Here is an 11,915-nt window from a genome sequence, read left to right as displayed (position 1 = left end):
ACCGCACACCGGAGTGGATCGACAAAGGGCCCCATTAAATCGTAAACAATGCCCATCGTTGTCTTGCGTCCCGACTGATTCTCGAATAATGAAGTTATTTCACCGCACAGCAAAACGCGTTAGAAATAAAATGAGAAAGTGTTTTTTTTTTCAACCTACCTACGTGACTTTAGCGAAAGACCCAACGAATATGAATTCCTGCAGTCACGAAAGCTTTTAAGTCAATAATAAACGTGACATTCTCAGGCCACCAGTCGATGCAGGCGTCCATCCGCACGCCACGTCGATAAAATGCTTGCGGGGGTGTGGTGCTTGGTTGGCATGTGACCATACTTCACCAAAATGGTCAGTGCGGGTTAGTGATGGGAGAGGTGGCCAGGACCGGTTCAGATATCACTCGTCACTGATGTTCAACACGGCCGTGACTCATTCTCAGGGGTTTTTTTTCCCGGGTTCATAACGTAGCAAGCTAACTGCTGTACCACTACTCCGTGTGCTAGGAAAAGAGGCCATCGCCCTGATTTTTGCCGATGTAAAATGTTTCACGTCTTATATCGCTTCGCCTTTAAGGCAGCGTCGTGTGACGAACGCCTTCAATGTTTCTTCTTAATCGTGACTGTGCACCATTGCCAACGCAGCAGCAGCAACAGCAGCAGCAGCAACAGCAGCAGCAGCGTCGACACATCATTTAATTCGGCAACAAAAACAACAAAAAGCAGTTTGACTTAAAACAGCAACGGCTCGAATCCACTGCCATCTGCACTGCTGCGGCGACGACGACGACGTTACAGAGACGTCGTTGCGCCGATATGAGCCGTGAAAAATCGTCTGCAAGCGTTTTTTTTTTCGTTTTTTGTGTGTGTGTGCGTGTGCCCTGGCCCCGCTACCAATCATACGAGAGCGGTAACCCTGCACCCCCACCCGCTCGCCCGCGCGTACATAAGCGACGGCGTCCTCAACGGGTGAGGCAGTGCGCAAAAAAAAGTGCCCGGGACCCCATCGGAGCTTTGAGAGCGCGAGTCAGCGTGCGTTTTTAAGACGCGCGGTAGCAGCGTCTATATCTCGAGGTGTGTCGAGAGAGAGAGAAAGAGAAGAGCAGCGAGCAAGCGTGCGACGCAACAATCACCGCACCATCGGAGGGTGTTTCTTTGGACTCTATATAAACATCGTCGGGTTCTCGTCCCTTGCTCCACGCCGAATCGGTAAGAAGATCTTGTACGTGGAGTGAAGTCTCCCACCCACCCCCCCTACCACCACCAACCATCAACACCCACTCCACACACACACAGACACCACCTCATCATCATCTCAAGCATCGCGCGCTGCGACTGCTGAGCGCATTTCGGTCTGAGAGAACAGCTTTGTAGCGCGCCCCGTTGTCTCTCGTTATTTATTTTAAAATAGATTATTTATACGAAGGTGACACACTTTGCCGATGGGGTGAATTGTAAGTATCCTCGTGATGTAAGCGGTCGACGTGCGTTTATTTTTAGTTAACTGGACAGTAACGGGTAGAGAGGAGTTGGGGTGGGGGGAGAGGTTTGGAGGTCGTTATTTGATCTCTGATGGACATTCCTCGCCTCTCGCCCCGCTCTCTCCTCCCTGCGCGCGTGCACGTTGTCTACCAAGCCACCCCACACGCGCACGCGCGCGCGTTTGCGTGCACGCGCGTGTGCGTGCGTGCGTGCGCGTGCACTCAATGCGCGCACACGCACGCGCGCGCGCGCATTGGGTGCACGCGCACGCGGTGCCCACGAGTTCTGGCCGAAAGCAGTTGCCGTGCCCTTTTCTCAGCTGTGCTAATCTGCTGCATCGAGGTTTATAATTACTCTGTGTACTGACATCACTCGGCAACCACATCACGCGCGCTGTTTGTATCTTTAGTAGGGTTTAGTGTTTTGGAAACATTGCGGACTTCGGTTTGGGAAGTCGGGGTGGGTGTGGGGGTGGGCCGCTGCTATGTAGAACACAACGTGCCAAAGAGTTATCCCGACGAGGTTTCAAATCGGCGTGGAGGTAGCCCACCTTCAGCGTAACGTTTATTGCGCGAACACGGACTGATCTCGAGATTCTGTCTGCCAGTCGCTAACAGCCCGGGTCGCGACTAACATCGTGCAGACGAAGTGCGTAAATAAGCCTACGCTCCTACCAATCAAGCTGCCGTCCATCGAAAACACCCCTAACAAAAGAGAGAGAGAGAACACGTTCGAGATGCGCTTCCGGCGTTTGCAAAACGCGAGAGAATTCGCAGAAAGATTTGCGTTAGTGACTCAAGCCGGGCCGCGTGGGGTTTTTGCTTGTTTGTTGCAGACGCGATGAAGCCGTCGTACGCGTGCCCGTGGATGGGTCTCCTGCTCACCACAGCCTGCCACCTCGTGCTCACGGCCACGATCCGCACGGACAAACTCGCCGAGCTCAAACGGTAAGGAGGAGGAGGCAGACGGAGAGCGTGCGGCGACGGGGATGGGATGGGGGGGGTGACAATGACGACGTATCATTGTCCGGATAGATCAGCGTGGCCCTTGCCGCGCTGGTAAAGGTCATAACGACCGTCGCCTTCTTTGCCAGCTCACGCTCGCAGGGTCTTTGTTTACCGACACAGGTTCCAGGGCAAGTTGTCGCCGCATTTGTAATGTGTTGTGTGTTTGTGCGTAACCGCAGCCCGCCCCTCTCGCCCAAACCCACCCCAACTTAACATCCTATTCGTTATTTTCTTTCACAGGCTAAATGCGCACGGGGTGGCCAGACTAAAGCGCGACCTTGAGACGCTCACCCTATCGAGGCACGTGCGCGCCAGTGCGGAACTGAGCGTTGCCGGTCACCTGTACGTCCGCCTGGAGGAATTAAAAAGCACCTTGCGACACGTGGACAGGTGCGTACACACCGCGGGCTACGCGGGGAGCTATAGAACAACACCCAACGCGAAGGTGTCGCGGTCTTCTCGTGATCAGCATGTGAGCACGCGCGCGCGAATGCAATATTATTGGAATGAAATTCGTTTCTGGTAGGTTGACTGTCTCTCTCCTCCCCCACCGTCTCTCTCTCTCTCTGGGGTCGCTCATCGCTATAGAACGCACGGCTGGCTTCGCAAGCATGTGGCTATGCTTATGAAACAGATTGCATCAAACTCGTATAGTGTGTCCCAACTCGCATTCTACGGCTGAATTATTCAGAACATTTGAGCAGACGGAACGTTTTTTGTGTGTTTTTTTTAAATCGAGAGAGAGACCCCGCAGCGATGAATGGGAGGGGGGGTGGGGAGAGTCCAAAAATGCAATATAACTGCTCCCAAATCCCATTAGTCCGGGGCGGGTCTAGTATCACGCAAAGGTCGAGCAGATTCCGGCGTGGCGTGATGATGGAGCAACAGCCTCGGCGGCCAATAGTGCCTGGCCGCTCATTCATGCAAATCACACGTCGAAATCATCCAATTTAGGTTTTAACCTTTTGAGTGGCGACGTGCCAGATGTGCATGGTGCGGGGTGTCCGTGTACCATCCTTAGAAGCTCTGGTAAATGTGTAAGGCGAAAGGAGTGATATTAAACTAATCGCCGTCCTCTTCCCCCCCCCCCTCTCTGTGCCTTGCCCTTGGATCTACAGCAGCAACAGCAAAAGCAACGAGCCACGGACAAGGGCAAAGCGTTACGCCCACGCTCACCACTCAAAGTCGATGAGGGCCGGCTGCTCGCTGGGCACGTGCCAGGTGGTGAACCTGAGTCACAGGCTGTACCGGCTCCTTGGGAAAATAGACAAGGACGACGCGGCGGGGAACACCACGTGGAATCCAAACAGCTTCGGCCGCAGGCGACGATCCGCCGACCTCTTCCAGCCGCCGAGAAGATAGCCTCTCCGGGGGAGGGTGCTGGGAAAGGATGGATGCTCTTTCAGTGGTGGTGGTGGTGGTGGAGTTGGGTGGCTGGGTTGGTGGGGTGGCTCCCTTAGGAAGGGCTGCAGTCTTTATACCTTGAAGACGTATTCGCCGAGTTTACAAGGACGCACAGGCTCCGACCAAGGACTGACTGTGAAGCAAAGCAAGAGTCCGTGGCATTTGCGAGCCGCTGGGGGGGGGGGGTTGAGGCCGCGCCAGCACGACACGATTCCGCGCTCTTGCCGCTCTCGTACACGTGGAGCCCTGGCTGCGGGGAGTGCGGTGGCGGGGGGGGGGGGCAGTCCGTGGATCGGCGTGTGCGCTCCATCTGCTGGTCCCTGCAGAAGGCGCCAGACTCCCCGAGAACGTAGCGTTGTATCGACGGCGTGATAAGGAATGTAGACGCATCCGTAACCTTGTTGGGTTTCATTTTTCATTTCGCATTTCTCTTTTGAAAACAATGGACACCCCCGTCCCCGCCCGCCCGCCTCGGTTCGGATATTGCAACCACTCCCCCGTTCTCACTTACGACAAAGTCCGACGAGGTGCCGCATCTGGCCGGCGCAATGCAACGCAGAAGAGACGCTTCGTGGGGTTCCCTATGAATGGACTGAGCGCTCTCTCTCTCTCACAAAACGTGGTACAGCCCCCCCTTCACTCACGTACCGTGCCATGTGCACCTCCCCCCCCTTCGGAGCTGTGTGTACCGCTGGCAGCTTCAGAGATGCCCACAGGCGCGTGGAGGGAAATTGGCCTAACACCGTGCCATTTTCGTAGCATTTGATTATTATTTTTTCCCCCTTTACTTTATATTTTATATTATTATATTTCTAGGAGCGAACGTCCGGAGTTGAGAACGCCAGCCCCCCGTTGTTCCTCTTCTCCTTTACCTGCCTCCTCGGCCTCGGCGGGAGGTGACACTGAACTGAAAGGGACCTTTTTGGAGAAAAAAACAGTTACTTGAAACGCAGGAATGTTCGGCACGCTGCAATCCTGTGCAATCTAATGTAGTTTTTATTGGCGGAGAGGAATTCCGAGACGCGTGTTTTTGATGTAACGTGTAAATTATACGGGGCCGGTGTGTGTGTGTGTGCGCGCACGGCTCAGCGCGCGCGCTGCTTTTAATTTATAAATGTTTGTCTATAAAAACAAAACCACTATTTAATTTTGATATGATATCTTGAACATTCCTTTTTATCCCTTCCTGTAAATCCCTTATATCGTTATAATATTATTATTTACTACTACTGTACAGATAAATAAACTTTACAAACCATTTATATTGTGCGAACGTGGTGAGTATGTTTTGCAAAATAATGGTGACGTGGGTTTTTTTTTTTGCATCCCAAAGGAAGGTTGGGTTCACTGTGGGTCAGATTAGGCACCTCGGCGTGTTGCATCAGTCGCAAGAGCCAGCTCAGTAATCCTCCCGTCAAGTACTCCATGTGCCTTTGCGATTCCTCTTCGTGTAAACCCCTTCCTTGATCAATTTCCACGAGTGGCAAATGATAGCCCTGTGAATTTGAATTTATATATGAAATAAGCTAGGCTCAAGCCTATGTTTGGCCGGTGCCGCGGTCCCTTTGAAGCAATACATGATATAATTATTATTTAAAGAAGGAAATAAATCCACTCCTATAGCACTACTTGTCAAGTTATGCTTCTGTTTTGGTGCACTACCGACCCCACCGTGCGTGATGTACGTCGCACTGCAATCATACACGGCGCATGTCTGTAGACTCGGCCTCATGTTGAGAGTTTGTAAATATCTATCAATGCACTGATGGATTTGCTGCAGGCACAGCCTCCCATTGCCGATACCAGCTTTTCAGCTTCCTTGTCTAAGTAGCCGCCCAAACAAAGTCATATTATTAAGTTGTCCAGGACATAATTGGCTATTGCCTAAAGTCTAATTTGACCTTTTGTAATAAGCCCCAAAATCTGGCCATGTTCACCAGGCAAAAGGGTACACAGTGAGTTGACATTATACATAGAAGATGTTATGAATGAGATAGATACACATTTCACGAGCGCATCTGTTTGCGTGCCTCTCTACTCTGCAGCTGTAAGGACTAGGATAGAGTTCAATGTCCTAATATTTGGTGTGGATACTGGTCAATGTGGGGGAGCGGTGATGCAGGGGCTAGTTAGAGCACTCCGTTTATGCGTACGGCAACCTGGATTTTATTCCCATCGACGGCTAACATCAGTGTGGGAAATTATATCTAAACCGATCCTGGGTCCATCCCTATGATCTTTGACAATGCACTCCTCAATAAATGCCTGCCCATGCCGTGGCAGTTTCAATATTTGTTTGACCATATTTCACCGCACCGGTCAGAGTTTGAGTTTTAAGTGTCTGGGTTGAGAGCAAGGCAGAAGTGTAGGAGAAAGTTGATATACGTCGCCACGAATGTTAGCCACGTCCATCAATCTAATTCGGTTTTCTGGTTCATAGCACAGTGCGTTCACCACTTGCACCACTCCTCCTCCTCAAGTTATGCAGATGGATGACCTTTATAACCGGGTAAGAGCCCATTGAGACCAGAGGTCTCTTCAATGGAGCCCTGGGTTTAACTCAGTGCTGCATTGCAGCAAGCACATTCCAATGCGTAAACACAACAACACAGAAATATACACGAAACATAATCCAGTCAAAGTCCCCCAAAGCATCTGAATAGTAAAACAAGGTCGTGAGTTCACACGCTTGTTCAATATTTTAAAGACTGCCTCGGGATGAGGTATAAAATGTGAACAAAAATCAAGACGTAAAAAAAATATATATAGTATTTTTGGGGTTTCTGTATCCAGTTTAACCAGCAATGATTTTATGGAAAATCTGTGATTAGCAATGGCCAGATACAGAAGACATAATTTAATGTTTGGATCAGAAACGCGGACACTGACAAAGAAAATTAAACATCGGTTAAAAACAAAGAAGCGTGGTCGAGGTGTAAATCTGAAACTCCACTGAGAGAGATCAGAACGATGAATATGCACGGAACTAAAGAACAAATGAAAATCAGAGACATATTGACTGTTCAATGTTTAGGTCGGGTAGAAGGGATGATGACCCGGTGGATGAGACTGCTGATCGGTAGCCACAGCAGAGAAGGAGCCCGTGAGTCCGATCCACCGCAGTTGCAAAGCGATGAAATCGGGTCACGCGGAAGAGCGAGACGGATTGCGCTATCACCGGAACGTGGGGAATAACAACATCGTGGGCAGACCCTTCATCCAGCAGTGGATACACAATGGCCTGATGCCAACGATGATGAGAAACTCCGTAACGTGATAAATCACCAATCATTGAGGCTCCTTCTTCTTCGGTACCTGCCTAAAAGAGCGCCTCCGGTTTGCACGGTTGGTTACGCACGGTGCGAAAAGAAGTCCAACGTACATGCACGCGTTGATGCATCGATTTAAGCAACACACATTCAGTTGTATCGTAATAGTCAACCTACTTATTGCAATTTCAAGGCACAAACATTTCCTCGGCAACTCCCAACAGCGTTTTTGCCGCATCGAGTGATCCTCGGCCGATACGCTCTTGCCAACGAGCGATGACACAGAGCCGAGCACGTGGGGGGTCACGGTTTGGAACGAGACGCGCTGGGGTCGTCAGCCTGAGCCTTGTCTCACAGCGCCCCCACGCGGTAGAGGCGAAAGAACCTTCACGACTAAATACTATAATTTCAAAACTTTGTCACGGCGCTGTGCAGGGTATTTAGCTCACTCTCAAAGAAAGAGAGAGGGGGGAAAACCCCGACTCAGAGGCGCGAGGAGGAATCTCAGCAGCAGCAGTTAGTTATGTAATGAGCTGCCGCCAAATCCCCCCCCCCCGCCCCTCCAAGCTCTGCAATCCTTTATATATTAAGATGTTATCGGCCGATTTGCGAGTTCAACCCTGATGAAGCTTGGAGAGCCGAACGGAGTTCAAAATAATTGACAAACACCTTGTTGTGAACGACCTAAAGCAAAACATCCATGGGTTTAATGAAGCTCACGGTCCACCCTAAACCGCATCCACTGCACATCCATGGCAGACACAGATACCGGATGCACAAATGGAAAATGGAAAACGCTCCAGTGTGCGTCTGTGGTCATCCAGAACAGACATTAAACACATAGAACGACGCAATGCCCGATCCGCAACGACGGAAGGAGACGTCAAAGCGAAACACTCCGCGACTGCTGACGCAGTTCACTGGCCTGACCGCCTGAATGTGAAATTGTAAGTTGTTGCTCTGCATCGCCATCGGCAGCCATACGAAAGAGAGATCAGCCAATCAATGAGCGTTTTGCATGTGAGAGGGGGCAACACTCTATCCCGTACAGATGAACTCGACGATGAACTCCACAATTTTGCTGTACCGCATTCTCCTGGCAAGCCAGGGTTATGGTTAGCTCGTCGACGGCCACGCGAAGGGAACGTCACGACATTTGTGTGATCCAGCAACCCTCGCTGCCTCCAGAGGGCTGGATTAGGGGCCCACGTGTAGTAGCCACCATCGCCTGGTTAAGTAATATCCTGTGGGACACCTGGGGCTATGCATTTCACAGTGTGTTGCGAAAACCGGTACAGAATTATCTTGTACTGAATCAATGCTGCTACACTGTCATACCAAAATTAATAGGCAGGCAATTTGTCTCTTTCATGTATCTGTCTCTCCGCGTGAAAAAGAGTTACCATTCTTTAAATAACCTATGGGCCCCCATGATCTTCTGGAAGTCCATTATTTCAGCAGCATCGATTCAGTACAAGCAAACTCTGGACTGGTTTCGAAACACATATTGTCTCACCAGCAGAGTCAGCTTGCCTGAATACATGCGAGAGAAGAGATATCATAGGCAAGGAGGCTTCTCTTTAAGCTACGGTACCTAGTTTGACGCCCAATGATATTTATATATAATACATAGCTGAAAATAACCAGGAGAGTTGTTGTGGAGAATACATATAGAAAACATAGATTGGCAAAAAGATAATGTCATGAGGATTTTTCACGAGGATGTGCGCATGTGCTCGTTACCAACAATTATGGCATTTTGCCAAAGCAATGTTTTGGCCATACGTCACGAAGGAACTCTGGCCCCAGAAGTCCATTTTCAAGGGAGACCTGTGTTCTAAACGGGTTCAGCAAATCAACCGGCCAAATCCCACCGTGTAAACAACACTGAGCAGAAACAACCATTTGAACCAAAAAAAGTGCTAAACATTTACGAATTGATGTGAGGTAATATTTGACTCACGTTTGGCTACACTTTATGTAGATGGAGAAGTGGCACAGTGTTTAGTGGCACAACGCTATGGACCACGTGACCTGAGCTTCATTGGAACGTGGCTAACATCAGCCCCCCCCCCCGCATGTGTGTTTGTTAAACTTCTTTCGCACCGTACGTAGCCAACCGTGTTCAACAACCAGCACCGGCCAGCGTTGTGAAGTATGGTCAAACAATATCGATTACTGACATGGCGTGGGGCAAGCCTATATCCAGAAGTGGATTTGGAATTACATTTAATACAAATATTCGCGACAGTTGTGTGGAGGTGACAACCTTTATAATCAAAGTTATTAATAATAATAAGTTATATTTTTACAGAAAGGCCTCACTTAGCATTGTGACTTATGAGGGTCATGCATTGGGATACTTGGCCATTTACTTTTAAATTAGCATTATTATTTTTGTATTAAATTTCGATTTAAAGCTTTCGTGACTGCAGGGATTCATCTTCTTGGTTCTTTCGGTAAAGTCACGTAGAATGGAAATAATAAAATAATAAAAATAAAACATAATAAAATAATTCTCACGACGTTTCGGCCACAACGCAAGCAGCCGTCCTCAGGTGGAGAGCAGGTCTGTCTTCTGGCCGAAACGTCGTGAGAATTATTTTATTATGTTTTATTTTTATTATTTTATTTTTGTAATGTTTGTGTAGAGTGTGGGAATGATATTAATCATCCAGGTTCGCCGTTACAGGCATGAGTGAATAACACTCAGCGCTCGGAACGGACGGGGGTTTCACGCGTCCCACTTTCTTGACTGTCTCTTCTGGAACACCTCACAACAATCCTGGGAGCTTAAGGGAAGTTTTGCAATTCGTCATGAGCCAGCAAAATCTCGCCCTGCGAAAACGTGACATCGTACGCGCGCGTCGGCATATCCGGCTGCACCTACCTCCAATACGTTCCCGATGAATGGATGGCACCCGAGTGTCTATCGCCAAACTTCTAAACAATAGTAATAGGTTTACTGGTACAAAATCTGACACCTTTATACAATTCTACAAGGCATCATGTTTGCAATAACCTCAACACAAGAAGTCAAAATGCAAACAAAAAGAAACAACTCTGATGATGATAATGATATGCACTGTCGTTGAAGTTGATTGGTCCACACCCGAGACCGCTTTCTTTAGAGCCTAGTCTCCATTGGTGTTGGACCAAATGACGCCAACACCAATGGAGACTAGGCTCTAAAGAAAGCTGTCTCGGGTGTGGACCAATCAACTTCAACGACAGTGCATATCATTATCATCATCAGAGTTGTTTCTTTTTGTTTGCATTTTGACTTCTTGTGTTGAGGTTATTGCAAACATGATGCCTTGTATAAAGGTGTCAGATTTTGTACCAGTTAAAAGGGTAAAACCCTATTACTATATTTTGCCACTGGTAAAGGAGATCTCATAGTGTAAATGCTTAACCCGAGCTCTCAACCTTAAGAACAATACAAGCATCACTCGTTCTCCCTGAGCTCTGACGTTCGTGAATGGCCTCACCCTGTCAGTGTTTCCAAATCTTTCCGTTTTAAGTCTGAAACCCTATAACTGCAACGCGCGGCATTGCGTGTGATTGATATTTGTTTTGACTTAACATTTACTTTGCCTGTTTATACTGTAAGAAACATCTGAATGCGTGATATTTACCTTAGTTTCGACACATTCCGGACCGCATTACCTCACCTACGTGAAGTCTCACTTAATTCGTGCATCATGTGGGTTACTAAACTTTAAAAAAAGGTTGTTTAATGTGTTGTAGTAGTAGTCATCGTAGTAGTACACTTGTATTTATGACCAACGCAGAGACACTGGGAGGAGGAGTGGCACATTGGTGAACGCAATGAGCTGTAAACCTGGTAGCCTGAGTTTGATGCTGTATCTGCCATGGCTGACATCAGCGGCGACTGATAACTCAACTAGTCCTGGACCCCACCTAATCTCCCTTCACCAACCAGCACGGACCGGCGTGGTGAAGTATGGTAAGACCCTCGTGATATCACACTGGGGCATTGACAAAGGGGCTGAGAATCTAAATACGTGCTGATATTGTTTATAGAGCATGGATTGGTTTATTATTCAATAACCGACCGTCCGTAAATAATTCAGCGCGTTTCACTTGTCATCTATGCAAAGTGCGCCCATTGTTATTTCAATTTTCTTTCCTTTTCTTTCATTGAAACCTGTTGCGGAGTGGCACTTTAAATAAAAGTTTCCGATTCCGACCACCGTTGGCCCGCCGTTTGAATGAACGAGACACAATGGGGCAGGTTTCCCAGCCCGGTTATTGTCTCGGTGTTGTATGCATTGTGCGGTTGCGTTTAGACTGGGGGACACTAAAAATCACCCACGCCTGGGCCATGGGATTTCCTTCGGCCGCAGCGTGCGCACGCACCCGTTACGATATGCCGTTGGCAGCCACGCATTGTAGAGGCTGTTGTCCAAAACCTTGGGATAAGGTGCCCCCCCCAACCCACCCCACCCCCCTCATGTGGCTCCTGACAGGGGAGTCAGCCTGCAGTGCGAATGGACTCGTGGCCACGGGAACGATCGAGAATAGGAGCGTGGCCAGGTGATGGAAGAGGACGGTGGAGTCTGCTGGTAGAGCGAGCAGTTGAGAACCAGCGAGAAAGTTCGAGAATGGGGGCGTGGCCTCGGACCGTATACAGAAGGGAGATGTGCTGGAGACTCGGGGCTGTTGCAGTGGAGGTCTCCGCCTGTTCGAGTGTGAGCACGCGGCTCCTTAATAAAATAAACCATCTCAAGACAAGT

At 49.1% G+C, this 11,915-nt stretch overlaps 1 protein-coding gene across 2 annotated transcripts; it reads left to right on the top strand.

Annotated features, from left to right (window-relative positions):
* The first annotated feature begins 959 nt into the window (after window positions 1–959).
* LOC144720324 (pro-adrenomedullin-like) lies at window positions 960–5,511 on the top strand. 2 transcript variants are annotated; one of them, XM_078596993.1, is made up of 4 exons: window positions 960–1,202; window positions 2,311–2,422; window positions 2,723–2,872; window positions 3,601–5,511. In XM_078596993.1, the coding sequence occupies exons 2-4, from the start codon at window positions 2,316–2,318 to the stop codon at window positions 3,842–3,844; spliced, it is 501 nt and encodes a 166-aa protein (XP_078453119.1). In that variant the 5' UTR covers window positions 960–1,202; window positions 2,311–2,315; the 3' UTR covers window positions 3,845–5,511. The 2 variants fall into 2 exon arrangements, with proteins under 2 accessions (XP_078453119.1, XP_078453120.1); XM_078596994.1 differs by having other exon boundaries at window positions 960–1,215.
* Window positions 5,512–11,915: the final 6,404 nt, after the last annotated feature.

This window comes from Lampetra planeri, chromosome 8, assembly GCF_965212315.1.
Source record: "Lampetra planeri chromosome 8, kcLamPlan1.2.h2, whole genome shotgun sequence".
NCBI classification, from domain to species: domain Eukaryota; kingdom Metazoa; phylum Chordata; class Hyperoartia; order Petromyzontiformes; family Petromyzontidae; genus Lampetra; species Lampetra planeri.
This window is presented reverse-complemented; position numbering and strand designations above follow the sequence as displayed.